This window comes from Triticum dicoccoides, chromosome 2B (genome assembly GCF_002162155.2).
Source record: "Triticum dicoccoides isolate Atlit2015 ecotype Zavitan chromosome 2B, WEW_v2.0, whole genome shotgun sequence".
In the NCBI taxonomy this organism is placed as follows: Eukaryota; Viridiplantae; Streptophyta; class Magnoliopsida; order Poales; family Poaceae; genus Triticum; species Triticum dicoccoides.
In genome coordinates, this window is record NC_041383.1 from 1381160 (window position 1) to 1407785 (window position 26626).

The window sequence follows — 26626 nt, forward strand, 5'->3', positions numbered from 1 at the left end:
TTTCTTAACTATCTAATACCTACCGATGAAATTATATGCACACCTATGTATGTATATATTCAATAATTTATTTTTTAAACTATTATATTTTTTGTTTCCTAATTATCTAAAATGGGTATCATATACTTACTAACGAATGTATGTATGTACGCGGGTATGTATATACACAATAATTTATTTGCTGACTAATTGCATTTTATTTTTGTTTCCTAACTATATAATACGGTTATATAATACCTACTGACGAAAATATTGTAATACTCGGTCGATGTATATAACCGGCTATATGAAAAATGGTAGGAAAATATTGTATATACCCGGTCGACGCATATACCCAACTATGTGAATAAGTGTAGGAAAATATTATACATCCAATAATATACTTCAAGTGGAAATACCCAAGGTATCTGCACACTTGTATACCCGACTGTACGACAAAAAATTTGAAAAATATAGTAACACTATTTTAATCCTGGGATTAGAATACCTATTTGGATCACAGCCAGCCTATAAGGGCCCGATGGGATTTTACTGAGATCGGAGGAGCCAATAGAAAAAGCCCAAAGGCCCCGACCCCCTTATCCCCGTCACTCCCCGTTGCCCACCTACCCCCGCCCCCGCGACCTGCAGCCACCGCCCACCCTGCTCCGGCGCGCCTCCCGTCCTCGCCTCCTTCTAGGCGCGACGCCGGCCCCGCCTCCTTCCGGGCGCGTTGCCGCCCCGCCTCCGTCCACGTGTGTCGCCGGCCCCGCCTCCTCCGGCGCGAAGCTGCCGCCCCCATCTCCTCCTGGCGCACCGCCGCCCCCGGGTCCCGACGCGCCTCCCGCAGCCGCCGGCCCCCACTCGGCTGCCCAGAACCTTCCTGTCGCGTGCCTCCCAACGCCGAGGCGTCGCTGACCTGCCTCTGCACCGCCACTGCGACCTGGCTCTTGCTGCATCGGTCCGTCTCGCGACAGAAGTTCAAACTATGAATGCGTACCCGTCCTTCTTCGGTCCTCGCAGCCGTTCGACTATGCTCCTCCGCTTCTCGGCCGATACCCCCAGCTCGTCCTCGCATGTGTCTACAAAACAAGTGGGATGGCTGGGTACTTCAGGACGCGTCTCACGCTCATGTAGGCGGTGGTGACTCGGGCGAGCTCCTCCATCCCCGAGCGCGACGCATCCACGACAGCGTCCTCCCTCACATCCCCTTCCTCATCCGTTTTCTTCTCTAGGTGGCCGCACTACAGGCGCTCGTCCTCTTCGAAGGTCCAGCTACCAGCTTCTGCAAATTGTCCCAATTACTCCCTCCATTCCTAAATGTAAGACTTTCTAGAAATTTCACTAGAAACTACATACGGATGTATATAGACATATTTTAGAGTGTATATTCACTCATTTTGCTCCGTATGTAGTTGATAGTGGAAGCTCTAAAAAGACTTATATTTAGGAACAGAGGGAGTACTTGCTACTGTGATGCAACAACAGACCTTGCGAGAAAGAGCTAGTTTGATCAGCAATAAAGAAAAAAAAATGGATATATTATATTGTAACTAGGTCCAGTACGCCTGTTTGTTTTTATGCCCATGAGAGTTGGCCTTTTCATTTATAAGGTTTTCCATTTGATTCATGATGAATCGTAGGAGTTCAATTAGGTGTTAAAAACCATAAGACAAGTTCAGAACGAAAAAGCATGAAGTTCACTTTTATTACTCTTGGAAAAAAATTAACACTTGTTGCAGTATTTCAGATACATCATTTATATTTTTTGTTCTTCGGAAGTGCAAATCACCAAGCCGCTGACTATTGTAATCCTGTTCTAAGGCCATACTAGGAATGCTTGAAGTATCTTCTGAGTTTTGTCAAAAACTCTTTCCAATGGGTTTGATTTCCGTGTGCTATTTAGTAATAATAAACTTTCCCACATGTTGATGCATCCCACGTGCACATCTTCAACCTCCTTCATGTACGTTCTGTGTGTAGAAAAGTGGTCAATGAAATTTATGTTCCGAGAAGTTCACATATTATTGTGTGGAAAGGTTATGTAGTGGAACTATCCAATACGTGAAAAAAATGGAAATCACAATTTTCTACAGTAATTAATATGGCTGCAGTCCAGTGTGTTGATCTTCTTCATTCCGTGCTCAAGTCCAATGTGTTACGTTTCTTTTCGCAACTCTTCCTTATGTGAATCCCTCTATGTTGAGCACTTCTAATCTGCTTTGGAGAAAAAATTACTTATAATTTGGGTGGAAGCTCATGTTTTATTAAATAATGTCATACAAAAAAGGTTGCTTTTGGCAAAATAAACATAATACACATAAAACACATAGAAGTTCAGAATCAAAAGCAAAAGCAAAAAATTCTTATAGGCAGGGTAGTTCTTTCAAAACACGTGCGAAAAAAGAGGCAAAAAATTGAAAACTAAAATCTTAAATCCGAGGAAGGTCGCACAAAAAGAAACACCAAAACATTAAAACTTTGGCAATTCAAGAAGTTTGAATTAAAGAAACAAGACAAAAGCTCAATGTTTTATTAAAAAACAATTTTTTTCGGTTTCTAAAAGGTCACCACAGAGGAGGGGAGAAGGTCACCATAGAGGTAGGGAGAAGGTAACATAAGTTGCAGGAAGATTTTTAGAGTTCAGAAACGGGGTGTGTGGTTTTTGTGTATTTTTTGGGGTGCAAATTAACATGGGTATGCGATCTCACATCCTGTGTATTCTTGAGATGGCCTCCCTTAGCCTCAAACACATATTGCCTATAAATATGATAGTCCCAATGGGTCACATGTAAAGAAAAATAGATATATACATGTACATGCTCTGTAGGTCAAAAATTTGGCTTTCAATTTATGTTTTGCGAAGGTCAAAATGTTGTGTTCGAGAAGGTAAAGTGTGTTATCGCAGCAAGTTCAAAAATAAATTTAAACATGCAAGGTAAAACATCGAAGAGTTGTGATTTTTTAGAACTTGAAGTGACAAACAATTTTAAAGAATAAGAAGTTCAAAAATAAAATAACAAGAAGTTCAACTTTTAAAAATAGAGCGCTTCAAAATTTCATAAAAAGAATAAGAAAATAAAACCAGAAAGTCCATATTAAAAAGATAGACAAGTTCGATGATTGTAGAAAACTCAGATTTTCCTCGTTATTAAAGAATGGAAACAAGAAGTTCAAAAATTAAATAACAAAAAAGTTCAACTTTTAAAAGTAGAGCGCTTCAAAATTTCACAAAAGAGATTAAGAAATAAAACCAGGAAGTCCATATTAAAAAGATGGAGAAGATCGATGATCATAGAAAACTCAGATTTTCCTCGTTATTAAAAATGGAAACAAGAAGTTCAAATATTAAATAATAAGAAGTTCAACTTTTAAAAATAGAGGGCTTCAAAATTCATAAAAAAAAGGATTGAGAAATTCAAATTAAAATTCATAAAAAATCAGATATTTTCACAGAACCGAGAGAAGTTCAGATTGATAACTGCCAGAAGTTCACGTACTAGAGGGTGTGCATTTTGTATTAAAAAAAGAATGAAAATGCAAAGCATAAAGTTTTGTTGCTAGAAGTTCAAGTGCTCGACTTGAGAAAGTTCAAAAATTCTTGTGTGGGAGAGGTTGAACAAAAATACGTGACAGAAGTTCAAGGTGAAAACAACGAGAAGTTCAACTACTGCAAGGAATGCATTTCAAATGATAATAAAAATATAGAAAATTAAAAGCTTAAAAGGTTTGTTGAAATAAGTTCAAGTGCGCTGTCCCGGGAAGTTCAAAAATTCTTACGAGAGAGGCTCATCTTGTATTTCCATGTTCGATTTTTTCCGTATAAAAATCGAATACAATTCTTTACTCAAAATATAAAAAGGTGAAGTTCAAATTGAAATAACACAGAAGTTTGGGGTTTATTAAAACCTAGGATTTACCTTTTCAAAAAATAAAAAGCACAACGCCATTTTTTGCACTTTTGAAAACAATCTCATAAACGTAAAAATGGTTGCTATAAGTTCAAGTGCTCGGCGAGGGAAAGTTCAAAAATTCTTGGGAGAGAGGTTCACCGTGTATTTAGATGTCCAAAATACATAAAAAATATGTTGTTGTTTGTGTTTTAAAATAATTCTCAAACCAGAGAGAAGTTCAAAGTGATAACAAAGGGAAGTTCACGTACTACATGGTGTGTATTTCATATAAAAATACAATAAAATGAAACAAAGTGAAGTTCAAACAGACATGCCCAAGAAGTTCAACTACTTTACGCAGTGCAAAAAAAAGCACGTCAAAAAAAAGCACGTCAAAAATTAGAGTGAAGTTCAAACAGACATGCCCGAGAAGTCCAACTACTTCACGCAATGCATTTCCATTCATGATGAAGGCAGAAATCATGATCTCGTGGTTTTCTAGTTTTCTTCAAAACGGCAGGAATATCATTTGTGTAAGTTCAAGTCCTCGGTCGGAGAAAGTTAAAAAAATATTGTGAGAGAGGTTTGTACAAAAAGAATATCATTTGTGTAACACTGACGAAAATGGATGGGAAAATTACAAACAAAAATAAGTCACAGAAGTCCAACGTGAAAACAGCAGGAAGTTCAACTACTACACTGAATGAATTTCACAAGAAAACTTTTAAAACCGTCGCGAGTATGAAAAAATGATCAACACAGAAAAGTTGCGTGTTTATAGCACCTTTTCATCGGTATATCACTTGCTTAATTCCAGTGAGTGCATGAAGAGCTACGTGCAAAAAAAAAGCACGTGAAAAAACAGAGTAAGTTCAGGCAGAAATGCCACAAAAGTTCAAGTACTTTACGCAATGCATTTTCGACGAATCTGTTTCGCGATAACGGCAGAACTAGTGATCTCGTTGTTTCTGAAATTACTTGAAAATGGCTGGGATTCAGAGAAAACCATCAACATGAAAAAGTTTTGCATTTTCGTAGCTTTTCAACAATATATTATTTGCCCCGTTCCGATGAAGTTTGTAGAAATTACGGTGAAAATACGCTTTTAGCCATTTTCAAAATCAACGTAAAACCGTACTGAATTTGGAGAAACAATATATAAAAATAGTTTGGCATTTGTTCAGGCTTTCCAATGCCATATCATTTGCTACATTCGGACTTATGATTAAAAAATAGATCGAAAATACAAACTTGGTATAACTTGTACCGTTTTCTAAATTACTCTTAAACCATTCAAAATTAGAAAAAACTTTCAACATGAGAAAAAAGCGCATTTTCATAAGCTTTCCAACGCCATATCATTTGTCTCAATTGGATTAGGTGTTTAGAAATGGTATCGAAAATACGAACTTGGTTGTTCGGTTTGCAAAATTTTACGATTTCCCACATTACTCTTTAACCATACGGAATTACAAAAACTTTCAGCATGTGGAAGGAGCGGTTTTACAGCAGATTTCCAACGCCATATTATTTGCCTCATTCCGATAAATGGTTTAGAAATGCGATCGAAAATACGATTCATGTTTTTTGTATGAAGAAAAAATGGTTTTCAAAACTGCTCCATTTGGGCAAAATTTTAAGTTGGGTCATGATACCGGTGTCCATAGCTTTCCAACGGTATATCGCAAGCCCCATTTGGGCAACGTTGACGGAAGTTCAACCTAGCACTAGGGGAAGTTCAAGTCGAACAACTCAGGCAGTAAAATTGCAAAAAATGCAATTTCATCATGACCCGAGAGCAAAATCCGCCAGCGAGCGAGATTTATATTTAAAACCGGTATTTAGTTGCTAAAAACGTTTCTAGATTACACTAATATCATATAGAACACTACTGCCCAGAATAATTCGCGGGGGAAGCCACGGTTGCAAAGATAGCCCGAAGGTCGGGTTCGTACAGAGTAAAGTTCAGGCGCGTGTATAAACAAAAATACGTCACAGAAGTTCAACGTGAAAACATCATGAAGTTCAACTATTATGCTGAATGAATTTCAGATGAAAAACTTTTAAAATTGTTGCGAGTATGAAAAAATGATCAACACGGAAAAGTTGCGTGTTTACAGTAGCTTTCCATCGGTATATCACTTGCTCAATTCAGGTGAGTGGATGGAGAGCTAGGAGCAGTAGATTGAGATATACGAGAAAAAAAAGCACGTGAAAAACAGAGTGAAGTTCAAGTACACGTGCCGAGAAGTTTAGGTTCTTCACGCGGTGCATTTTCGAAGAATCAGTTTCGCGATAAAGGCAGAACAAATGATCTCGCTATTTTTGCAATTACTCGAAATCGGCTAGGAATCAGAGAAAACCATCAACACGAAAAAGTTTCGCATTTTCCGTATTTTTTCAGCGGTATATTATTTGCCCCATTCCGATAAAGTATGTAGAAATTATGCCAAAAATACGTTTTTAGACATTTTTTAATTTGACTTAAAACTATAAGGAATTAGGAGAAACAATATATACGATAAAGTTTCGCATTTGCTCAAGCTTTCCAACGCCGTATCATTTGTAGCATTTGTCCGTACGGGTAAAAAATATAGCTCAAAAATACGAACTCGATGGAACTTATACTGTTTTCTGAATTACTTTTAAATCATCCCAAATCAGAAAACACTTTTAACAGGAAAAAGTAGCGCATTTTCACAAGCTTTCCAATGCCATATCATTTGCCTCAAATGGATTAGCCGTTTAGAAATTACATCAAAAATACGAATTCGGCTGTTTGGTTTACAAAGTATTACGATTTTCAAAATTACTCTTTATCCATGGGGAATTAGAGAAAACTTTTGACATGTCGAAGGAGCGGTTTTGCAGCATCTTTCCAACGCTATATTATTTACCTCGTTCCGATAAACGGTTTAGAAATGCGATCGAAAATACGATTCATGTTTTTTGTATGAAGAAAAAACGGTTTTCAAAACTGCTCTTAAACCGCTTATATTTTGCCAAAAATTTAACTTGGATCATGATATTGATGTCTATAGCTTACAAACGGTATATCGCAAGTCCCATTTGGACACATTTTAGCTGAAGTTCAACCTAGTACTTGCGGAAGGTGAGGCGCGTTACTCAGGAAGTTCATATTGTGATCAGAATATTATTCTGATCCTGTGATATATATATATATATATATATATATATATATATATATATATATATATATATATATAGAGAGAGAGAGAGAGAGAGAGAGAGAGAGAGAGGGGGGATGAATTTGCTTCCACACTAGCTTGGATGGTTGTTATCAGAACCGTTCATTCGTTTTGGGATCCGCACCTTTAGGTGGATAAGGTTCTAATTTTGCCATTTGTTGAATTTCGCCAAAACACAAGAGGAATGCCAGGCTGCACCTTTCTGTAGTGGTAGCCCCGTAATGGCTACCTACACTCTGACTTTGCAGGCGTAGTCAGAACAAAAAGGAGCCATGCCTTTCTCAAACGCAGGGATCGGACAGGAGCTACTTCGGGCAATCGTTCAATCGGCTGATGATGGTAATTTACGAAAGGTTCTGAGCTGCGGCGTGCTGGACGAGCATGTAAAAGCTTCCATTTTTGTATAGCCAATTGAACAAAGTTCGGCATCTTCTGGACTAGTAAATGGACTGGACATGTAAATCTTGCCGGTTTCGCCTAGCTAAATGAAGATGGTGCGGCATTTGCAGGCGCCATTGTCCCTGCTGGCGAGGGAATCCTGCCTCCTAATAAATGATGTCCCGCCCGACGGTGGTCAGCACCGCTACACAACATCAACACCGCATTCACGTCGGCCCAGAAGGGACACGAGCATTCACTCGAGCCGGCATTGAAGCGGTGCGCTGGCCAACGATGGTCTGCACCGCTACACAACATCAACACCACATTCATGTCGGCCCAGAACGGAAACGAGCAAACACACGAGCCAGCATTGAAAACAAGACACATGAGCATGCGATACCGATACGTTGCCCTGCGTGCTGCCCTGCGTTGCCCTGCTGGGAGCATCAAAGGATTGTCCAGGCGGATCCTGCCCTGCATTGCCCTGCTGGCCGCCCCCCGTCTCGTTGACCCGGTCTCCGGGCGGATCCTTCCATGTGTGGCCTTGCACGACTTCGAATCGGTCGAGATCACGGTAAGTAACTATGCCCCTTCCCTTTCTTGCTCGCTGCCAGCTGCCCAGCCGTCCGCCGCAGTGCTTCCCTCCCCATCTGGGCTGTCGACGGTGGCTCCTTCTGCCAGGCAGCGGCTTCAGTCGATCGTGGTTGCCCCTGGCCGCGGAGATTCGCCTGCGCCCGGTCTGGCGCCGCCCCTCCCGAGGCCTCTCTCTGGCGCATCTGCGACGGGCTCGGCGACCTCTTCGGCTGCTCCGGCGATTTACTCCTCGCCACCGCCCCCTGTTGTGGCACCTAATGAGGGTGGGGATGCCGCGGGGTGGACCGTGGTCACCTCTCGGCGCGCCCAGAAACTGGTGCGGCGTCAGGCACGCGAGGCCGCCCGGTTTCCAAAAGATCCGCGTCATGATCGCCCTGCATCGTCTGCAGCTGTGGATGCATTCAAGAGGCGCTTTGGCAATGCGTGCTACCGCTGCCTGGGCTCAAGACACAAGTTCTTTGAATTCCATGATCCCATAACTTGCTACTCCTGCAAGCGGTCGGGCCACCTCGAGCGCGGCTGCCCTGAGCGCCTGAAGAGCAAGGGCGCACCAGTTCCCTCACTGCCTGCCTCGACCGCTGCTTCACCGGCCGGTGGTTCTTTCGCTGCCGTCATGCGCGCGCCGTCGGTGCCTCCTCCAACGACTGCCCTGGTGCACCGTGGGACGCCAACTGGCGGTGCCCATGGCCTATATTCCGGGTGAGGCGTCGCAGAGGCCAGCCAGTTCCAGCTGCAAGGTGGTCAGCACTCCGGCCATGGAGGTGGAGGCGCACTGACTGCGTTCATCCGCGCTCATCCTGACGGCGGTCAGGCACTGCTCTAGCATCTCTGCCGACATGGTGGCGCGTGCGGTGGAGCGGGATTTTCGCTTCCTGCTGAGCGACATCGTCGTCGCGCCGTTCTTCCCTGAAGACTTCCTCCTCACCACATTCCAGCCTGCCCATAGAAACATGGCCCTTGAGCAGCGGGGCATTGAGGTGGCCGGAGTGCAGCTCAAGTTTCGGCCATGGCTTCCACCACCTGGCACCAGCCGCATCTGGCGCTACTACTGCCGGGTGGCCATCGAGAGGCTGCCGCTGAACGCCTGGGACTGGGAGAGTGTCAAGGAGGTCCTCGGCAAGGACTGCAACCTGGACCTGATCGAGCGCCAATCAACCACCAAGGCCAACTACTCGGCGCTCTTCGCCTGGCTCTGGACTTGGCACCCGGACAAGATCCCGCGCGCGTCTGACTACACCGTGCTGCAGCGGCCCGACGTCGTTCGCCCAAGTGAATTTCTGCCTGAAGGCACGCCCGCGGAGGAGGGCAAAGAAGGGTCGGCGTTCCCGGTGTTGATCCATCTGGATGTTGTCAAAGACTACACGCCGATCTCCCTAGGGCGCGGCGAGCGCGCGCATGTACCGCTTCAAGGGCAAGTGGAGGTTCGACACCAAGGATGGAGAAGACAGGGCCAGGTCCGTGGGCTCTTGCTCCAACCATCTTGCCGGGCGCCGGAGCGATTACGAGGAGGGGGATGGAGGAGGTAGCAGTCGGCGCCGTGGGACGCATGGAGGGGTACGCAAGCGCTTCTTCCAGAACATGCACGAGCAGGCCATGTGTCGAGACACTGCAAGCAGGGAGCCGGAGCCTCGGCGCCATCGGCGACACACGAGCACCGCCGCTGGCGCATGGCCGGTTGCGGCTGCAGCCCCGGCGGACCTGCAGAGGGGACATGATAGCCGACCGGCTGTCACGATCCTCGTCACTCCTGCTCTGGAGGAGGTGCAAGTGATGCAGCCTGAAGAGATGCAGATAGTACAGCCTGTGATGCGGGAGGTACAACCTGAAGAGGTGCAGATGGAGCAGCCTGAAAGGTTGGGGAGACATACCGACAGTTAGGACAAGCCAAATGATGCTAGCAATGAGAGGGTGTTTGTTTCCAGGGACTTATTGGCTTAGGGACTTAAAAAAGTCCCTATAAGTCCCATCTAAACCAAACAGGAGGGACTTATATGGACTTAAAGTGGGCATTTGGAACTTATGAAATAAGACTCTCAAGGAGGGACTTATAGTTGTAATATGGTCTTATAGGGACTTATAAGTCACAGGAACCAAACAGGTAGGGACTTTTTAGGGACTTGTGACTTATAAATTGGGACTAAAAAAAGTCCTAGGACTTATGAACCAAACAGGGCCTGATGGAGCAGTTTGTAAGGATGGGGGATGATGTTAGCAAGGCCATGAGCGCCTGCCCCCTGCTGATCTTTCTGCTAGAGCGATCTCCTCGCTGGGGGGGGGGGGGTGTTGACATGGCCAACTTCAGCAGCCCCAGCCCCACCTTTGGCATGATGCAGCTGTACTCCCCTGCTCAGCAGCGGTCCTTGTTCTGCTTGAACCAGAATGCAGCTTGGCCATACAACTCTCTGTTGGATGATACAACACAGGCTGCCGGAGGTGCGCCCTTCTTTGCTGCTGCACCAGACAGCTTTGCGTCACCGCTGCATGGAGCTACTCCTTGCCTCTTCTGCCGCCTTCCTTGGGGTATGGACCGCAAGCACACTAGTCGGACCACGACAGTAATCTTCTACAGCATATGTGCTTCCCGGTGAGGCAATGGGCTGGTTCTCTCAAGCGGTTGGGCCTGAGATACTTTTTGGGCCAGGGGCTCAAAACATACCCAGTGCAGGAGGTTTGGGCCAGGAGGTCCAGCTGCAGGGCATAGACGCTGGTTTGTGGTGCACCCCAGTACAGTCACCGGAAGAGCAAAGGGCGGCATCCTCCTCTGCTGGAGGTCCGATCGGTTCATTACTAGCTCAATTGTGAGTGACTAGGGAGTTTTCCATCACGGCACGCTTCATGCCGGTGGACGGGGGTGCCGACTGGTCCTTAACCACGGTTTATGGCCCGCACGACGCCTTCCTCTCTAAACTTGCGCTCATACACAAATCAATGCTGGGTCCATGGATGATTATTGGGGACTTCCACCTCATAAAAGACCCGTAGGACAAGAACAACGATCGGATTTGTAGGCGCTGGATGAACCGGTTCCGTCATACGCTCAATCGATCAAGCCTGCACGAAATTCCGCTAGCTAATTGGCCGCAAATACACATGGAGTAATGAGCAGCATATGTGCCGACGCTAGTTCGCTTGGATAGACCTTTTTGTAATGTAGACTGGGAACTTCTTTTCCCAGCTGCAAAATTGCTGCCGCAAGCCTCAACTATTTCGGACCATTGCCCCTTGATGCTAGTCAATGACGGCATCATATCCGTCAACCGTCGGTTCTGTTTTGAGAGCTACTGGCAGTTCATTGCCGGCTTCAACGAAGTGGTGCAACAAGCTTGGATGGAGGGCACAGGCAGCACATGCCCAATCGCTCGCCTGAACACCAAGCTTTGGCGCACAAGCAAAGCGCTTAGGAACTAGAGCAGGGTGCATGTGGGCGACCTGCAGCGGCAACTTGGGATTGCCACGAAGTTGATCTTTCAGCTGGAAACTGCTCAGGAGTCTCGCCAACTCACTGAAGATGAGCGCGAGCTGCGTACCAAACTTAAGTCTAGGACACTGGGGTTGGCTGTGCTACCTAAGATCAAGAGAAGGCAACACAGCAGGGTCTTGTGGCTTAAGGCCGGGGATGCCAACACAAAGTTCTTTCATCGGAAAGCCAATGCTCGGCACAAGAGGAACACAATCCATGTCTTGCATGGGGCGCAGGGGCCCGTTACCTCGCCTGAAGCAATGACACAATTGGCACACTAGCTTGTATTTCACGGAGATTTTTAGACAAATTTAGACTCCCACTGCCGCCTTTGACTGGGATGAGCTTGAGCTTGAGCAGGTGGACCTACATGACATTGATGCGGAGTTTGGCATGGAAGAAGTTAAGGCGGCCACTGATGATATTCCGGCCGACAAAGCGCCGGGCCCGGATGGGTTTTCTAGAGGATTCTTCCGGACCTGCTGGGACACAATTAAACATGACCTGCTAGCGGCCATCAACCAGTTGTACCACATGGACAGTACCGGCCTAGCAAGAATCAACAAAGCGTTGATTGTACTGCTGCCCAAGAAGCTAGGTGCTGACTCCCTTCAAGATTTCAGGCCTATTTCATTAGTCCACAGCCTCATCAAGATATTCACAAAAATCTTGGCTCGGGGGCTGGCTCCAAAGCTAAATCAGCTAGTTGATCCGTGTCAAGCTGCTTTCATTAAGCACAGAAGCATCCAAGAAAACTTTTTGTATGTCCAAAACGTGGCGTGCTCCTTCCACAAGAAGAAAAAAGCAACGGTTCTTCTGAAGCTTGACCTTGCTAAAGCCTTCGATTCGGTTTCCTGGACATATATTCTGGACATGCTCAAAGCGAGGGGCTCCAGTGACAGATGGAGGGAGTGGATCGCCATGCTTCTTCGCACCTCCTCCTCGCGTGTCCTAATAAACGGGGCTTTTTCAGAGCCAATATTACATCGGAAGGGGCTCAGGCAGGGAGACCCCATCTCCCCATTCCTATTTGTGCTGGCAATGGATCCACTTCAGCGCATTATGAACCTGGCCACGGAGGCTGGTCTACAGGCGAAGCTCCCCGGCCGGCGGCATATCATGCGCTGCTCCTTCTACGCTGACGATGTGGCCCTCTTCATGACACCGTCCGCGGCCGAGCAAGTATGATCAAGATGTTGTTGAGCTTTTTTGGTAATGCAACAGGGCTGCACACAAACACGGAGTGAGCTGGCAGTTGTTGACGCGGCCGAAGCACTTGGGCGGCCTGGGGGTCTTTGACCTTGAAAATTTTGGTCGAGCGTTGCGTTTGCGCTGGCTCTGGATGTCATGGCAGCAGCCCCGCGCCCTTGGGTCGGGCTGGACCTGCCTTGTGACAAACAGGACCGGGCTCTATTCTCCATGGCCACTACTATCACGGTTAGCGACGGTCGGCTTGCCTGCTTCTGGCATGACCGTTGGCTGCAGGGCATTTTCGTTCAAATATACATAACAAAACACAAAAGGATACAACATTTAGTGGACGCTATTGCCAGATGCTATTATGTACGGCCATGTGGAGAGAGAGAGAGAGAGAGAGAGAGAGAGAGAGAGATTGACCACGGATAAACAAAGCGGAGTACCAACCTGCAAAATGTATACAGAAAGAAAAAAAATCATGCATATGTACCATTTAAAATCGTTTGCTTCATTCACAAAAAAGGGGCTTGCATATGTTATCCTTTTACATAGAGAAATCACATGGTACCAGCTAGCATAGCACCAAGTTCTTCTAGAAGCTGGATGTCTGCATCTGTTTTGTCTGCATAATCTTCTTCATGCTCCACCGCAGAATCCGAACTGATTGGATGTAATATATATGCAAATAGTTAATATGCTTGGTAATGAAACACAAGGTTTAGAGATGTAAAAAATGGTTCATGGGAGCATACTGACCTCGACAAGCATCCATCTTCGATGGCAGTTCCCAGAAATGACACATCTACGTTTGCCTCTAGCCAGGCGTGGAGGCATGAACTGCAGGGGTTTCCTCCAAACACCCAGTAGATGTGCCAGGTACCCCTCCCAAGTACCTTGATGTGGTTCCCAGAAAGTTACAGTATCATGCCTCCACACGGTATAATGAAGTAACTTTCAGTCTCAAACTGAAGTAAAGATCAGCCCCTAGACCTCTTTAACATTGATACATTGATCATTGTTAAGAACAAAGCCATTTCTACAATTTCACAGCCACCACGTACGGCTGCTGTACAAACAGCATCATCAAACCTTATATCATGACAACAGTCCTTCACAGACATTATGTCGTGTCTTAGTATCTTAACAATCTGTGTATGCATCATCTTTCGATGAATTTGAAGGTACATGGAAACTCGGGAAAAAGGCTGCAGGCCAGAATGTCATCACAGCCTCGTTATATTAGCCAGGGTTCATCCACATAGAAGTTGGTTCCAGTGTTCTGAAAGGTGCCTCATAGGACGATTTTTTTTACCAAGATAACAATACTCCATAAGATCTGCAAACGATGAATGACGAATAATATGAGAAAAATAAATTTGTGGAATCTCATACTCTGTAGGATTATTTCTGGTCAATTAAGCAACTTACTGAGCAGCACCTTTCGAGCTATCGGTGGCAGTTGTGATCCTTGTAATGCAACTGATGCAAAAGCCTACAGTATGCAATTGAGTCTCTCATAAGAACATAACTTCATTTATACCTTATCCAAAAAAGCAGCATTGAAAATATTCATCACTGATTTGTAACCAAGAACCACCTCATGTATTTACAGGATGAACTAGCAGATACCAAATGTAAAGGTCTGTGACTCCTATTAAGAATTTCAGAAACACAAACCTCGTGTGTTGGGAAAAAATAATTGAAACAGTGTATTCAAATTCAAGGTGTATTGTTATACTGAGATGGAACAACATACTAACCTAGTGCTAATTATTAATAGGTTTTCATTCATGCAACTCATTGGGATTTTGCCCTTTCATCAAAACTCACGCATGCCCTGTGATGCATTACCTCCACTATAACACTTCACTGTTTCGGTATAAACAGGTGCTATACCTTCAGACCTGCTACTGCTGCATTGCCGATTTCCAAACTTGTACCACAGCCACAGGCCACAGCTATTAAGCAACCAAAGTATCTTAGTTCACTCCTGCGAAGTGAAGGGAAACAAACACTGCTCAGATTATTATGCATGAAAAAAGCAAGGTTAGTGAGATCTGGTGATGCGATGGGAGCCAAGGAGGAAGTAGTTGTCATTACCGTGGGTCAGTCTCCAAGTTACAGTTTAATTTTTGGGATGGTTCCCACTAACTCCCTGCAATGCTGTTTTAGCTCCTCACTATCACAGGCAGAGACATGTAATTTTTGCAGTGATTTGGGGAGGCCATTCTTGGGCAGTGAGCGGACGGATGGACACCTGCCGACCTGTAATTCCTTGAGGTAGGTAAGCTTGTGCAGTCCTGCAGGGAGGCGCTGAAGCTTGTCGAAACCAAAAAATTCAAGTTCCAGGAGGGAGGCGAGGAGATGAAGGGCATGCTCTTGCTCATTGCTGAAGCTCTCCATCTCTTTGGCCCCAGAAAGTTGCAGTTGGGTGAGGGAGGAAGATAGGAGACTGCAGATGGGCGTGGAAAGAAGTCCTGCGACGTCATCTGTCCAAAGTTTCTGCAGTTTAGATGATCTTAGGGGGGATACTAGCTGCAGCTGTTGCTCTCCTTCACCCTGCAGCACCTCCCTGGGATTGGGATCCCAGCCAGCAAAGAATCTGGGGCTGCCATAGACTATTAGTGCACTGAGCTGCCCCCCTATCCCTATGGTAAGGAGAGGCCCCAAGCCCTTGCATCTTAGATCATGTCCGCAATTTCTCAATTCTAATATGGTGAGAGAAATGAGGTTTGAGAGGGGCTCCACTGTTTCCATGCCTTCCACACCATTAAGCTCGAGAAATTGCAAGGAGGATGGGAAGAAGCGACAGGAAGGTAAGTAGGCAGATAAGAACTTGGGTGTTTCCTTTAACTTTAATCTCTGTAGGCATCGCAGGGCTTGGAGCCCTTCTTCTCCATCAGGAAGAAGGACCAGCTCTGGGCAGTGGGAGATGACCAATTCCCTTAATGTGCTGGAGAGATGGACCGGGAACAGCAGCACCCCATCTTCTTCCTTCTCCTGCTCTGCTGGTGGTGGTGGCGTGTCATCTTTCTCCACCTCTGATGCTGCTAATGTTACTTGTTGCCGATCCACCTTCACAGCCAAATGTGTTATCTTTCCACACTCCACAATTTCCAATTTGGAGAGCCCTGGGAGGTGGGTGAGGAACTCAGTGAACTCCTTCCCACTATTACCACATAATTCCTGGACCTCAATATGCTCAATAGGAAGCTGCCATTCTGTGTCATCCTGACCTCCTAATGGCTCAACCAGAGCCTGTGAACTCTCTGCAAGTAATGTCTTCAATGAGTTTAGCATCACAAGGTGCTTCAACTCTAGAGGTGGGCATTTCATGAGTGAGAGCTCCTCAAGCTCTGTCAAGTTATTGAATGCTAACACCTGATCTAAGCTGTGCAGATCATCCTTTCCAGCAATATCCAGTCTTACTCCATGGGATGAATTTGAGTAGACTAACTTCTCTAGCAGCATTACACCTCTTATACTCACAGAATATAGAGTTTCCGTCCAAGGGATAGGATGCAGTGGCAGCAATTCTGGACAGTTATCTATCTCAAGCTCTTGAAGTTTGGGAAACCAATCTATGTTCCAGCGTTGTTCAGGTGGGTAAACAATGTGGTTCGAAAATGGCAGCTCCAAGAGTTTAGGGCAGTCTCTGATAATCAGTACTTGCAAAAGAGGAAACATATGATGAGCATCCTGTGCTGGTACCCATTTTTCAAAACTTTCCAAGCCAACAAGTTCAAACCAGATTAGCCCACAAAAGCTTTGCTCTATAACAAACTCCTTCACTGTGGCAATATGCTTCAATACCAGTTTACGAAGACACCACATCTTCCCTACAGAAGGAAGAACTTTCCAAGAAACTCCAACGAGGCAAAGAGATTGAAGAGCTTTAACAACAAGCTCATCACCTAGCCATGTTGGACAAGAAGGGCCGCCATGCCCTCTAATGCACAATTCTCGAAGATATGTATGTGGTTCAAGGCTCTCAAGAACCACTGCTTCCACATCAGGCTCAGCATCAGATCGCTGACTATCCCAATCTAATGTTAATTTCTCCAAGTAGTTTTTCTCAATCAGTTTTGCTTCGGCTGCCTCTTCTTTTGTGTGTACATTCTCAAGGTTATAGATTCCCAACTCAGTTACCTCTGTCAAATGCTCCAGTTGCTTTGGTTCAAACCCTTCACTTTCCTTGTTCACTCGAAATACCTTTAACTCTTCTAAGAGTTTATGTTTTCCCACATTACAAATAGCAGAATGAAGCTCATCCTTTTGGGTGTAAAAGCAGCACAATTTTGTAAGGTTGCTCATGTCCCATACCATATCACAACGACCATACCATGATCCTAGATCCAGAATCCTTAAATTATAAAATCTAGAAATGGCAAGGGGTAAATGCATCTGGCTCTCATACTCTGTCCCGAGACATAGAAATCTATGCAATAGACCCCTATCCTTTGTCCCTAAAGATAGGTATCGTAGGTGGACATGTGCTGAAAAGTTACGTAACATGGACTCCACAGAAGACGGCGTGGTAACCAAATGGAGAACACGAAGAGCATTTGCTTTCCTTAACAAATCACCCAAAACATTGACAAAGTTTTCATCCGTTTCTCCAAATAACATAAAAGTATGCAACTGTTTAACCTTCAAACTTGTTATCAGCTTTGTCCGTTGGCTCTCAAAATCATCATCACACATTGTATCATCATCGTCATCATCATCTATGATTATGGACAAGTGACGGATGGATGGCTGAATGTCTACATATCTCATGTTGGAGTGGCGTAAAATAAGACAGTCATGAGACGCAACCTTCAACGCCAACTCATGTACCAGGTCATGCATAACATAACATGGACGGCCATTAGCTACCTCTTCTCTGAAAAATCCATGTGTGACCAAATCATTTAAATTCCTCATACCTATATCTTCAAATGTTTGGTTTCGAGAATCAGGTTGTAAGATATCTAGTCCTACCCACAAGTTGATGAGTTGGCTGCTGCTAAAACAGAAATATTTAGGAAATAATGCAGAACAGGAAAAGCATTGTTGCAGATGGAAAGGGAGATGGCCATAGCTAATCCTCAAGGCAGGCATAATGTCATCTTCATTCATTTGTTCCGTCCATTTTCCACTTTCTAGGATCCCTCTCCAATGATGCAAACTAAGTTGTTTACTCAGTAGTCTACCAACAATCCTTGCAGTAAGGGGGTATCCCTTTAGTTTGTCCATTATCATACATCCAGTCTCAAGCAAAAAACTATGATCCCTCTCACATAACTCATCGCCAAAGACAAATGCAAAGAATAACTTCCTAAACTCTTCAGTTTGTAAACCTTTCAAGATTATTGAATGGTCAGCCGTTCCAACCATCCGTGCTATTGATGGAAACCGAGTTGTTACCAAAACCATGCTGCCCTTTTCTTCTGATTGATCGAGTGCTGACAATAACCTTTTCCACGCATCATCACTAACCAGCCATATATCATCCAACACAAGCAAAAACCTTTTATATTTTAATCTTTGTTCGATCAGCTCTCCTGGTGTGTCCTCTTTTTCCCCTTTAACTGCAGGGATGGATTCTTTAATCTCTTCTAGCAGCTTCAGATTCAAACGGGTGGATACGTGTATCCAAACTGTAACTTGAAAATGATTTTGCACTTGTTGGCTGTGATATATTTGATGCACCAAACTTGTCTTCCCTATTCCCCCTGGACCAACAGTCGGAAGCACGGATAAACCTTTTCCACGGTATTTACCATTGGTCATATCATGTATGATGGTATTCATGATATGGTCCCTCCCACAAAATGCTGGCTCTATAGATTGACTGCTGTTGATTACACGATTATCTGTAGTATCTTGCATAATACAATAGCTAGCATTCCCAGCTAGACTAGCATGTAGCAGTAGTTCCTGCAAGACGTGCGTGAGTCTTTCAGAGACATCAACCATATTAAACCCAAGCGTTGGTGCTTCATCATCATCATCATGAACATGTGGGAGGGAACAGCAAACGAGGAGTTTACGGAGTTTGCACAGGCATCCACTGACCTCCTCACCATCCCGGTTGGCCGCAGTAGTCGATGAATTAGGACGGATTCTCTGAGCACGCGGCCACGCGCAGCAGCTCACATGTTGCCTTGCACCTTGTACCTCTCCAAGTTTGCCAACAGCCTTGGAGTTGAAGGTGTGAGGAGCATCAAGGGCACGGCCCTTGGCATGGAGCTCGTCATGAATGCGGAAGTAATCCAGCTCTTCCAGCAAGTAGTCGGCATTTTGCGCCGGTTCCCGCAGCATCTCCAGCAGCCTATTGAGCTGAGGACTGCGTTGGTTGCCACTCGCGGCTTCGAGCGCGCGCTTGGCGCGCAGCAGTTGCTCGCTGAGGGCCATAATGTTGGGACCCAGGTTGTTGCCGGCCGCCCAAGCCTCCAGCGAGCCATCGGCAAGGTGGGCTCGCGCCTTTCCCACCTCCCATTTCAGGTTGCTGACCAACACGTCCATGGGCCGATGTGGCACCAGACCACGCAGTCGAGGAGATGTGCGAGGACCTGCATCCAGGAACCAAGATGATTTCGTTGGCAATTCATACGGAGAAAGACAACTGCTAGCTTTGCCGCGAGAGGATGAGAGGAGATTTCCTTGGTACGTACCTAGGCGGCGAACACGCCGGCGAGGAGTTCCCACAGCAGACCGAGAGGGCGGAGACGGTGGTGCTCAGATCTGGCGCCCGCTTCAGATCTCAACGTCTGAAGACTAAGGCAGTCTGCACATGGGCTTCAGATCTGAACCACCTCACATCTGCACGTGGGCTCAGCTCTGCTGTCTGCACGTAGACTTCAGATCTGAACGTCTTGGTTTTGTCAACTCTGGGGCAGAGCGTAAGAGTATAAGACTACTTACATTTACTGCACCGAGAAAACAATGAAAATAATGGCAAGCAAAACAGACTTAGGAGACACCGTTGATGCTGATGAACACCCACACATGCAGCAGCCAGAAGCAAGATGTCACTTACAGCGAACGAACTTACAGTGGGCACCTCCATCACAAGCAGACTACTGACTGACATGAGTGAAAGGACACCAAGATATCAGCCGTATCAGAGGAAGAAAATTCAGAGATATGAGATGCATCCAAGGTACTTAGGCCAACTCCACCGCGCGAACGTCCGTTTTGTCCGGTTTCTGTCCGTTTGGGTAGGGTTTTGCGGTCGTGTCCGGGCTTGTCCTGGGATGCGGTGGCCGTGCGCCCAACGCGCGGCCACATCCATTTGCCCCATCCTGTCCGCGTATATTTCTTTGCAAGTCCTTAAACTTTTTTTATCATTCATTTTTGGTACATGACAATACATCATCACATTTTGACTAGTAAAGTAAGGCCAAAGAAAACAAGAACCACAAGAATACATTTGAGAAGATACCCAACTTCCATAACTGCTCCCTTGAGTTGGGTTAGGGCCTTCTCGATGCACTCATTGTTGATCTGTGGAGGAGGCACGACGTTGCATCCTCCTTTCTTCTTCAAGCCAGAAGTCGACGTTGCTTCCTCACATGTAGTATCGTGCCTTGTTGCTTCTTTGCACGTAGTATCGTGCCTAGCCTCTAATCTAGCAACAAGTGCACTTGTCTCATCTAAAGCCTCTAGGCTAGCTAAAAGTGCACGAACATGCACTACATTTCGCTCTATCAACATATCGATGTACTCTTCTTCCCAATACCAAAACTTGCATCCGTTCTACACAATAAAACTTCAAGTTAGCACCACTAGTCTAATCCAAGAGCACAAACCGAAGCTAAAAGAGCACATACCCCATCGTTTAAGCACTTGATGAACATCCATCCGGGATGCTCCGGCGTTGTAGACACGCGGCGCACGACCACCCTTGGGCAGTGGTCGCACTTGATGAGGGGCAACGGTGCGCCGACGAGCTTTTGGGCAAGCACCGAGCCCGGCCGGTTGCCATTCGCGTATCTGCCGGCGGACCACCGACGGTGCAGATCCGAGCGGCTAGAGGACGAGTCACTGCCTGCATGTGGCCTTGCGGCCCTGCCAGGGCCTTCCGGCGAGGTGCCCGGCCAGTCCATGGCGCGGCCCGGCCTCCCACAGCTGGGCGAGCTCAAGACCGACCGGATCCGCCCCAAATCCGGCCGGCGGGTGCGCAAACAAGGTGGCCGTGCTTGGGTAGCTCGGCGGCGACGAGAGGAAGGGGCTGGGCAAGCGCGAGTCCAAGTTGCACGGCTGCAATGGCAGTGGGCGGCCGGCGGCGGCAAGGGGAAGAGTGGAGTGGATGCGGCCGGAGGGAGGGAGGGGGGCAGATAGAAAAAGGCCCGTCCTGTGCCACTGACGGGCGGGCCAGGGGAGGACACGCGCAGACGACCCGCGCGTCCGCGTGGTGTCCGTTTCACCCCAAAAGCGGCGCAAACTTGGGCCGCGGATGGGTCGAAAGCGGACACAAAGCGGACAAAAGTCCGTTTGCGCCGCGCGTTGGGCCGTCTCGTTTGTCCCTTTTATCCCAAACGGACGGGGGCGAATAGGATAGGGTCGCGCGGTGGAGTTGGCCTTAGCTGCTATGAACCATTGACACCAACATGCGACAAGTCTGAATATATCATCGTACAACAGAAACAGAAAAATTCAGAGATATGACATACATCAAAGGCACTGCTATGAACCATCATTGACCCAACATACAAGAAATCTGAATCTTTGGTGATATGTTCATTTGTGGAAACTGAAGTAGCACATGCATTTTTATTTTTCTCCACAAAGTAACACGGGCATGCCATCCTTCTTACACCGACAGTAAGCGCAGGTTCTGTGTCCAACTGCAGAATTTTTGTTGCCACGTGAGCAGACTGAAACAAAAGTTGAAATCTGTCCCCTCCTTGAGTAGTTAAATTCTGGTCTCTGAATATTAATGTGTGCACAGTTATTTTCTTTCCTTTTGGGAACACAACAGAACACAACATTCAAATGAGCATGCCCATAACATATTAAATGGGAGAAACAGTTGAAAATTTTAACAGAAGCGCAGGGGGGTGTCAAGGTTCAGTCCATCAGTTCACAGGACACTTTCAGTAATATTAGCGTCATGATAATCTGCTTGTGATGATACGGTGAGGAACATAAAATTTAATGATCATAGCTCAAGGCGAACAAGGTTGATTATTACTATTATTTTGTACTCTCACATTGTTCTATGATTGAATAAAGACGGTGCTACAAGCGGGATGCAAACCTATAAATCTCAACAAAAAACAGAGGCAAAATTCTTGTAGGGTTCTTTAAAAAAAATATATACTATGCAAATTTTCCGTGTAAGAATTTCTTTCTGTTGTGGACCATGACGATTTCTTGTCCGTTTATCCTTCTTTTGTGTAGATTTACTATGGTCCTATGGTTTTCTTACATATGTTCCGAACAGGCCCTGGATGTTATTCAATTGCATGGAATAGTCTTCCGAAATCCCATCTTCTCCTTCCCTTCGCCTCTCTACTCATGTACCCATTCCAGGCGACCTATTGAGCTGGTATTACATATATAAATTAAGCGAAAATATGTATCTCATTGCCACGTAAAAAAGGAAGAAAAAAACAATGCAATAAAAGTTGATATTTTTGAAAACAATGCAAAAAAGTTGATATTTTAAAACAATGCAACAAAAGTTGATGTTCTGTTGAATTAGTTTTGCTTTTTTTCAAGAAAGGAAAAAACATGTTTTCTCGCTAACATTTGGAGGTACTTATTACATGGTTGATTTTTTTTTCTCCATATTTTTTGGCAAACTATAAAAAAATACTTTAGAACTTACTATTTTATTTCCTTATACTAAAGGATGCATAGGCCGGTGTATCCCCTTTTAAAAAAATGTGCTCAGGAACACAAATCTCCCTCCATGCCAATGAAATATATATACGTTGTTGCATAATACACACATTAATAGTGTAATATTTACCTTCTATCTATGTGTATTATATCTTCAAGTCAATTGGAATACACAAATAAGTGACTTTTCAGATTTTGATAGTCCTCAAGATAAACATTATGAACACTAATTTCTCATTTTGCATGTGCATAAGTATAAATTAAAAAAGTGTTGTTTCAAATATATATATCAAGGCACATATAAATTTGGAGTTCACAATATTGACAGTCCAAGTTCAAAAAAGTTTGACTGAAAGCATTTGAAAACTGATGAAATATACGCTGTACCTCAAGTTGGCAGCAGGCTTGGGCTTGTGCTAACGAACTGGTCCCAAATAGTACCGGCCCACTTCTGCCTGTGAAGGGCCAATCCCACTTTTTGTAACAATGAAATATATCAAATAAAGGAAATACATCACCCTGCTGTTTTTTCGTCATAAAAAATGATGCACTAGGCACGGCGGTTTTATAGTTTTTTTTATTTACTGTTCAGGGCTTTTTTGTTTCTAGTTTTTATTCGTTTCTTGTTTTTCCTTTTTCAAATTATGTTCCCAGTTTTTACGAAATGTTTGAAATTTTGGAAAATTGATTATGATTTCAAAAAAGTTTATTGTTTCCATTTTTGTCCAGAATTACAAAAAATGTTGGTGTTTTCAAAAATCGTTCACAATTTTTTTAAGAAATATTCCCATTTTATCCAATATTCAACATTTCAAAATATGTTCCCATTTGTACAAAAAAAATTCTGAATTCTAATTTTTGAATAAAAAGTGAAGAAATTTTGAAATTCTGAACTTCTTTTAAGAAATGCAATTTTTTAATACTTTCAAACCTTTTTTGAATATGTGAATATTGTTTTAAACACATTTTTTTCAAAATTGTGATTTTTCTTCTTCTTCTGAAATGCGAGCAATTGTTGAAAATTGCAAAGGCTTTCAAATTTGCGAACATTTCTTAGATTTTAAGATTTTTTTAAATAAATGAAAATATAGAACATATTTTATAAAACACGAACAATTTCATCAAAGGAGAGCCTTGTTTTTTGTTTTGCGCTGGACATCAAATTAGTATTTACGTTTAACAATTTCATCAAAGGAGAGCTTTCTATGTGTGTATATATAAGGAGAATATTATAAATATCCTAAACAATGCAGGTTTAGTGTCACGAAAGCCTTGTATATATATTAACTCTGCAAATGACTATATTACTAGAATTTATTATTATAGATTACTATGATTTATTATCACATCTCCAGATTAAAGCCCGTTTGAAAGAAGAATCAGATCAGACATAGCATGCAATGATGAGAACCATTGTGCAGTTTGTGCTAGTGCATCCGTAGCCAAGCCTTCCCTAGAAATATACTGTTTATATCATCAAAGGCCGTGTAAAATAGTAGGAAGAATTCCACTTGTAAAAACAGCGAGAGCAACCAAGACATACGTACTGAAGTAAACCATATGGTGGCCGGTGGCACATTCGGGTCTTGTGCTCTTGTCCCTGCTGGGCTTGCCCAGAAGGAAGAAGGAAAACGCACGCACACGCACACGAGAAGGAAGAAGAGACACGCACAGACTTGGCACACATACACAACTTGTGCTATTTTCTTGTGTTTCTTCTCGACCACATCTGCAGATTACTATCACATACTATATTTTTCGAGAATTATTACTAGCTAACACATATTACTACGATTTATTACCACATCTGCAGATTACAGCCCGTTTGGTGGAAGAATCAGATCAGATATAGCGTGCAATGATTGAGAACCATTCTGCCGTTTGTGCTAGTGCATCAGCAGCCAAACCTTCCCTAGAAATATAATGTTTATATCCCCAAAGCCCGTGTGAAATCACAAGCTGAGTAAGAAGAATTTCTCTTGTAAAAACAGCAAGAGCAACTAAGACACACGTGCTGAAGCAAACCATTTTATAGAACATAATTAAGCGGCAGCCATAGGCCTAGTTTCCATTGCATAAAACAAAGAGGCAAAAGATGATATGGAGAACAAACCAACAACTTACCCATACAAATTATTTTAGTAAATTGTAGTATAAACTAGAGCGGACTATTGGCCACTGCAAGCAATTGCGCTCAGCCGGATCTTCAGTGCATTCATATCAGAATCTTGCTCACGCCTGACAAGAATCGCATCCACCAATGACGATGAGTCTCCATCGTTGTTCAACGCCCTGTGTGCATTCACTGTGGACCCTTGCTTTGGGTTTGATTGAACTCTTCTTCATGCATTTGCATTGCGGTTATTCACTACCTTGTCGCTCAGAAAGTACCAGCAGATTGTGTTTCCTGGAGGTCCGGGTGTGACACCAGCCACAGTGGGAAGGCAAGGTGTCGACCTCTTGGTTTCCATGTCAAAGACCATGCCCCGATCCCTGCCCCTCCCGCCGATCCAGTACACACAGTCACCCTTCAGTCCGGGAACACCTTCGGTATACATCGACACCGCATTATTCCTCCCGATAAACACCGAGTAGCCCCCCAAATCAGTCACGGCATCCCAGCATGGCTGGCGCTGGGGATAATACTTGAGAACAAATATCTCATCCTCCCCTACACAACAGCAACCACCTGCTGGGAGCGACAGAGTGACGATGCAACTTGCGTTCCTCCAGATTTGGTACAGGTTACCCTGGCAGGAGACTAGGTTCTTGGCGCTGGTATAGCCTGAGATCGTGTCATACGGCGGTGCAAAGCTAGTGGTGGGGTCGAACGGAAGGATGGTTGACGAAAACAGCGGTTTGATTGTGGACGGTGGTGCATTTGGGTTCGGTCCGGTCTCCGCTACACGATGGTGACCACCTGCTAGCAGCGGCAAAGTGGGTGTGAAACTCGCATTCCTCGGGAATTGGTACATGTTTCCCTTGTAGAAGAATAGGTGTTTGGCGCTGGTATAGCCCGCCACCATGTCGTATGGCAGAGCAGAACTAGTGGTGGGGTCAAATGAAAGGTGGGCTAAGGATTGAAACGGCTCGACCATGGCTGGCAGTGCGTTCTGGTCCGGTCTGGTCTGCCCGTGATGACGCTCCGGCAGATGGACCACATAGACGTCTCCACGCCGAGTGAGGCAATAGACCATGCCTTCTTCATGGTAGATGAGATCGGCAAGGTGGTCCTTGCCATCGAGCCGGACGGGGTCGAGAATGGTCCACTGCTTGTCTCCTGCGAGAATGCAGGCGAGTCTGTCGACATCGAACATGGCGACGATGATGAAGTCATGCCTTGAAGTATTGACTGCAAAGACAATCTTGGAGACTAGCCTGCTCACGCACATGAGTGCCGGCAAACAAATCTCCACGCCAGTGACGGGGCTGAGGAGGCTGAGCAAGCTGACGGGTGTTTCGGGTGGGTTGAGGAGGGCAAGGTGGGCAAGCCACCCATTGCTGGAGCCAACCCAACGTCCACCCGAGGGGACGGGCCTTAGGCTCAAGGGGCGGCACATGGGGAGCGAAGCAGCAAAGGCAATGTTGGGGACGGGGCGTCCATCGTGGCACTGTTGAAGACGACAAGCAGCGATGGTGTTGGTGGCGTGAGCGTGCGGCGCCAAGCTGCACAAGTGCCCCGCGCGCTGGCGTAGCACTTGAGTTCATGGAGGATGTCACCTATGCGGTGGAGGAGGTCGACTGGCAGGTCCGCCCAGGGCCCGAACAGTAGCAATGGTGTGGCAGTGGGTGGAGTAGTGGTGGTTAGGCCTAGGGTTTCTGTTGGAACAGAGGCCATGATGAAGATTGTGAAATTTTTCGCCTTCAGAGAAGTCCCCTCCCCTCATCTAGAGAGAGAGAGAGGCGCTTGTCTTATTCGTTTGAGTGAAGACTTACATGAGAATGAACTCATTTAAATTAAAACAAAAAAAACATGAATAATCCGGCAAACATTTACCCGCCAATAGCCTCCTCGCAAGGCACATGTCCCATTGGTTCGGTCCAACACTCACATGAGAATCAAAAGATATAAATTAAAT

At 45.2% G+C, this 26626-nt stretch overlaps 1 protein-coding gene and 1 pseudogene across 5 annotated transcripts; both read right to left on the reverse strand.

Annotated features, from left to right (window-relative positions):
- Positions 1–13200: 13200 nt before the first annotated feature.
- On the reverse strand, positions 13201–19524 carry LOC119361627 (disease resistance protein RGA2-like). Of its 5 annotated transcripts, XM_037626759.1 has the most exons (7): positions 19373–19524; positions 18774–19270; positions 14814–18635; positions 14610–14703; positions 14142–14205; positions 13470–14049; positions 13201–13373 (listed from the first exon to the last, which is right to left on the reverse strand). In XM_037626759.1, exons 2-3 carry the CDS (start codon positions 19221–19223, stop codon positions 14832–14834), a joined length of 4254 nt encoding a protein of 1417 aa, XP_037482656.1. In that variant the 5' UTR covers positions 19224–19270; positions 19373–19524; the 3' UTR covers positions 13201–13373; positions 13470–14049; positions 14142–14205; positions 14610–14703; positions 14814–14831. The 5 variants fall into 5 exon arrangements, with proteins under 5 accessions (XP_037482656.1, XP_037482654.1, XP_037482652.1 ...); XM_037626757.1 differs by having other exon boundaries at positions 14152–14205; positions 14814–19270; XM_037626755.1 differs by having other exon boundaries at positions 14814–19270.
- Positions 19525–24889: 5365 nt separating this feature from the next.
- On the reverse strand, positions 24890–26385 carry LOC119366664 (annotated as a pseudogene).
- Between the last annotated feature and the right edge of the window lie 241 nt (positions 26386–26626).

What these genes read in the sequence shown, in the direction of transcription:
- LOC119361627 (XM_037626757.1), bottom strand. Translation starts at nt 19,223, where the DNA reads ATGGACGTGTTGGTCAGCAACCTGAAATGGGAGGTGGGAAAGGCGCGA.